Source organism: Ananas comosus, linkage group 14, assembly GCF_001540865.1.
Source record: "Ananas comosus cultivar F153 linkage group 14, ASM154086v1, whole genome shotgun sequence".
NCBI classification, from domain to species: Eukaryota; Viridiplantae; Streptophyta; class Magnoliopsida; order Poales; family Bromeliaceae; genus Ananas; species Ananas comosus.
Window position 1 is genome coordinate 10,809,579 of NC_033634.1, and position 5,863 is coordinate 10,815,441.

General features: G+C 41.4%; 1 protein-coding gene across 1 annotated transcript; it reads right to left on the minus strand.

Annotated features, from left to right (window-relative positions):
* LOC109720359 (disease resistance protein RFL1-like) lies at positions 4,021-5,451 on the minus strand. Its single transcript, XM_020247408.1, has one exon. The coding sequence runs from the start codon at positions 5,449-5,451 to the stop codon at positions 4,021-4,023; it is 1,431 nt and encodes a 476-aa protein (XP_020102997.1).

The following is a 5,863-nucleotide window of genomic DNA, read 5'->3' on the forward strand; positions in this document are numbered from 1 at the left end:
TATCTCAAAGAAAACGGTATAATCTCACAGTGGACTCCTCCGGGAACACCTCAACTCAACGGGGTGTCAGAACGGAGAAACCGAACCTTATTGGATATGGTTCGATCCATGATGAGCTTCACTGATCTTCCTTTGTTTCTTTGGGAACATGCTTTGCTTACCGCAGCTTACTTGTTAAATAGAGTTCCCTCTAAATAGAGTTCCTACTACGCCGTATGAGATATGGCATGATAAGAAACCAAGTCTTGGTCATAATAAGATTTGGGGGTGTCCGGCCCATGTTAAGCGACTACAGGCGGACAAGTTAGAGGCTAGATCTGAGAGGGCTCGTTTTAGTAGATATCCTAAAGAATTTTTAGGTTACTATTTTTATATCCCAGAGAATCACAATATAGTTGTGAACAAACATGCTATTTTCTTGGAAAAATAGTTTATTCAAGAAGAAGCTAGTGGGAGAAAAATTGAGTTCGAAGAGAGAATCTCTGAAGAGCAACGAGTCATCAAACCTACAGAACCTATTCAAGCTGAGCCAGTACATGTAGTATCTCCTCCACCTCGTAGGTCGAGTAGAATCTCCCATCCTACTAAGCGATATTTAGGTATCATTACAAAGGAAGTAGAGGAAATGTTCCTCATGGGAGATAGGGAATATGGAGATGATCCCAAAACCTACAATGAGGCGATGTCTCACATCGATTCCGAGAAATGGCTGGATGCCATAAAGTCAGAAATTGACTCAATGCATTCCAACCAGGTTTGGATTTTGGTAGACCCACCAGAAGGTATAGTACCTATCGGGTGTAAATGGATCTACAAAAAAAAGATAGGTTCGGATGGAAAGGTAGAGACCTATAAAGCAAGACTAGTTGCGAAAGGTTATAGTCAACGCGAAGGCATTGACTATCATGAGACCTTTTCACCTGTGGCCATGCTTAAATCCATTCGAACACTGCTTGCCCTTGCAGCATACTATGATTATGCGATCTGGCAAATGGATGTGAAAACTGCCTTCCTAAATGGATATCTTGAGGAAGATATCTATATGTAGCAGCCTTTGGGTTTCACTTCCAGTGACGAAAGTCACAAAGTATGCAAGTTGCAATGGTCCATTTATGGGCTTAAGCAAGCATCTCGGACTTGGAATACTCGTTTCAACGACGTGATTAAATCATTTGATTTCGTTAAGAATGAGGAGGAACCATGTGTTTATAAGAAGGTCAGTGGGAGAGCTGTCGCATTCCTCGTATTGTACGTGGATGACATTCTCCTAATTGGGAATGACATTCCAATGCTGACTTCAGTTAAAATATGGTTGTCTAAAGAATTCTCCATGAAAGATCTAGGGGAAGCATCCTATATTTTGGGGATAAAGGTCTATAGAGATAGATCTATAAGGATGCTAGGCCTCTCACAGAAAATGTACATAGAAGAGGTACTGAAGAGGTTCAGCATGGAAAACTCCAAAAGAGGACTTTTACCTCTTAGACATGAAATTTATCTCTCTAAGAAAATGTGCCCCAATACATTTGAAGAGATTCAACGTATGAGTAAGATCCCTTATACCTCAGCTATAGGGAGTCTTATATACGCCATGCTGTGTACACGATCTGATATCGGGATTGCTGTGAGTGTCACAAGCAAATATCAATCTAATCCAGGCGATGAGCACTGGATTACTGTGAAGAACATACTCAAGTACTTGAGAAGCACTAAGGATATGTTCTTGGTCTTTGGAGAAAGAGAGTTGAAATTACAAGGATATACTGATTCAGACTTCATGTCTGATGTTGACGATAGAAAGTCTACGTCACGATGTGTATTCTTATGCAATGGTGGCTCAGTGTATTGGAAGAGTTCCAAACAACCACCCTACCATGGAAGCAGAGTATATCGCCGCATTTGATGTAGGCCTTCTAATTCATGAAGTTTGTCGCGGAATTAAGTGTGATGTCATCGGATGCCATACCACTCTATTGCGACAACAATAGTGCCATAACCGTAGCTAAGGAGCCCGGTCTCATCAGAAGTCCAAGCATATAGAGCGGTGGTTTCATATTATATGCGACTATCTTGACAGAAATACATCGAGATGTAGAGAGTAGACTCCACGGATAACGTGGCAGGCCCATTGACTAAACCACTTAGCCAGCAGAAGACTGAAGTCTATCTTGAGAAGATGAGGCTTAGGTATATGGCTGATTGGCTTTAGTGCAAGTGGGAGATTGTTAGATGTATGCCCTAGAAGCCAACCAGGCGACACATATATTCTTTCTAGGACATAAATTTGTATTTGACTTTTAAATATTATGAATAACTTTGGGATTTTATTTTCATTCATGTTGTGTATGCGTCCATGAATCGTCCAAGGAATTAATAAGATAATGACATATATTCTCAAGAGTTGAGAATTTGAGACATGTGTCATTGGTGGTTAATTCCTAAATACTCCTGATCAATGGATCATCACGGGGACGGTGATTGATCCGGTGAGATTGGTGCATAGGTCGCTTCCCTTTTTGGGTAGACGAGTCTCAAGTTAACAGTGTGGGGACACTGAAGCGAATATGCAGATAGTTGTTAGAGAACAAGGGTACCGAGCGTGACCAACACGAGAAGTCACTTGGATGTCTACTCACTCGTCAGTGACTTACTCAATATTGCAGTAGTGTGATTGGTCATTTGACCTGCAGTGCCTCGGCTATTCACAATGAGGTTACTGTAGTTTGACTGTACATACATTTGGTCCCTAGCCATTCGGGTCCTTGCGGAGCATATTGGCAGCAGTAGGTTCATTGTAGGAATAGGGTGCGCACTCAGATGGAATCTATCTCCCTTGGTAGATAAAGGTGTTAGTCCTATGTGATTTATGAAACCGAATTTAGAAGACCTTGGCCAACACAGAGTTAATAGCGGAAAAGCGTTTTCGATATTAGAAACTCGAGTCGAATAAATTTGACATATGACAGACGATGGGGTTTGACGAGTTATTCCATAACCTCCTTCTAGTCGGGACTCATGATAGAAGGATTATATTACACGGTAACTGCACCAAGAGGTTCAGTATTCCATTCTACTGGAATGCCACTACATGCTGCTAGGCGTCACTGGTGGATTGTGAGACTCATGAGAATTATCTAGATGATCGATAATTCTCATTAGGCTAAGTTTGAATTGTTCCGATCCACTGAAAGAAGTTTCAGTGATATTATTGATAGTGATCAAAATATATCCCACTACCAGATAGAATAGAACCTATGGGGTCACACACATAAGAGGTTGTGATTGATCGGATAGCTAGATCGCGATTATTGAATCGTCGGAGGACCTAATTGTCAATATGTTGATAATTGGACTAATTTATAATTGTTACAAATTAGTGGTATTAAGGTGTAAATATAACAAGAGAGGACTTACTAATAGTTAGTAAATTATAAGAGGATTTATGTGCAAATGTTACATTATTAATTTGATAAGATCAAATTAATATAAAGTTCAAGTCAAATCAAATTAGGATTTGATCGATCTAACCAATTAAGGAAAGGATAAATTTAAATCTAGATTTGTACTTATCCTTAATGGTTATCATATTATTAAAAAGAGGATTATATTCCTCTATATAATACGGGAGTTTTTAGAAAACCCTAGCCGCCATCTCTCTTCTCCTCTCTCTTCCATATTCTAGCAAAAAGACGTCCTTTGCAAGGAAACTAGCACCTCGGTGAGGATATCGATCAAATCATCAACCTCGTGTGGATACCTATAGAGGCCGGACGCGTGTGCGGCTTCAAGAGAACCCAATTCCACGATCATCAAGTTGAGGTGAAGATTTATCCACGAAAAAGGTAAAGATTCGATCTTGTTTTTCTTCTTTAATCTTAAAGAACATGAGGAATCCTAATTGCGTGGTTTTTGAGATTGGATCTCGAGAGTTTTCAAAAATCAAATTTGTTTGATTTCTTTTTCCGCTGCGTTTTACCATATGCAATTTTCTAACACCATGTCGCAGATAACGTCGTGAACTCATACTTCTTTATCGCTCACGTCGCCGTCTTCCAACAAGCATGCTTTCTTCAATCGTTCGATGCGGGAGAATCCCTCATTGTATGCATCTTCGATCGTCGCGCGGATTGGTTGTAACCCCAACCCCATCCAGAAGTCCACGAGCTCGACTTTCCAGATGGAATAGCCTTCAGGCCACAGGGCGCAAGTCAAGAAGCATCTTTTCGTCTGCTCGTCTTCCAAAATGTCATAGCTAAATCTTATTGTGCTAAGCACAGGGTGAGCATCCTTCATACATGAATTTCCCGAAAGACGCATGTTCTCGAGAGACGCGATAGCGTTCTCCCATTCTTGCAACGTCCTCTTCGTAGACATCGAACGGCCTACGAAAATGAGCGCAAGTGGCAATCCACTACACCTCCTGCAGACTTTCCTTGCTAAGGATTGTATTCGAGCATCCGAGTTTACGGTGTCTTCGCTAACACTGTTTTTGAACAGCTCCCACGCGTTGTCGGGTTCCACGCACTCCAATTTGATCTTGGTATGAACTCCCATGTTGCCGCATACCTTTTCGAACCGTGTCGTCAACACTATCTTTTGATTCCTCGTGCCATTAGGCTGTGGAATTCCGACTCCTGCGAGGTCTATCGGCTCCCACAGATCATCCAACAGCAGTAAAAACTTCTTGTTCTTTAACAAGTTGAAGATCGTAGAAGTATGCGACGTTGTTATGCTCGAATCCTGCTTCAAGTAGAGGCCAATCTTCTCAGCTATGTCCAGTTGAAGGTTCTCTAACTTGCAACCTTTTGATGCCGCGATACAAACGACGTGATCATAGCAGAAGCTTTCAAAATCAGCAAGAAGGTGATTGTTGATGGATTTCAGCAAAGTGGTCTTTCCTACTCCTCCCATTCCCCATACGCCGACCACTCCGACTTTGTCGTCTTCGAGGTGGCGAAGTATCTTCTCTAGATTGGATTGCATTCCGATAACCGCAGATGCAATAGGCATCTCCTCGATCGAAGGCAGAGGCAACTCAACGGCGATTTCTTCAAAAGCGCCTCCTCGATCAAACAACTCCATCACTTGTTTAAGCTTCTTCGCAGCTCTTCGACTGATCCTATGTTTGCCAATAATGTCAAGAGAGAACTCCCCACAGCATCGGCATCTTTCATCGTAAGCGTGTTTTATCACTTTCACCTCACCTTCGATGGCTTTGACACTTTGTAACCATTCTTTCGCTTTGTGCTTGCGTGTTTTATGTCTTCTTTCTGCGATGTCGATTTGCGCTTTTATATCATCTCTTCTAGCTTGCAACCTTTTCGTGAAGATCGTTAGCTTCTTCATGTTCCCTCCGACCTTTACGGGATACCCCAAGTGCAACCCCAAGGGATTCCATAACTGAGATAAAACCACGGCGACAATTGATCCGAAAAAAGGAAGCAAAGCCATTGCTACAATCAAAGGAAAAAAGAATTAGCACAGTACAAGGCGAGTTACTTTATTTGTCGAGAGATGATCTCACTTTAGCATTAAAAATAAACCGCGTCGGTTCCAATCGAAATAGAACAAAACGTAGAGGAGAAGTAATGAAATCATCGAAGGTTCTGATATGGCATGAATAAAGTGCACAGAGATGTGTAAGATCTATTCTTCAAACATGCATGCTCACTACTAAAGGAAAAGAAGGAAAACAACATAGATCAGCTCTCGAACATGAAATTGATCAAAAATCGAACATTGAAAGTTCATTGTGTGCAGACGACGGAATCGCAAGATCCTCGAATTTCATGTTCTAATTTGCTGATGAAGTTTTTCATTTGGTTTTGAGACAAATCATCTTCTTCGTTTCCTCGTGTATCTG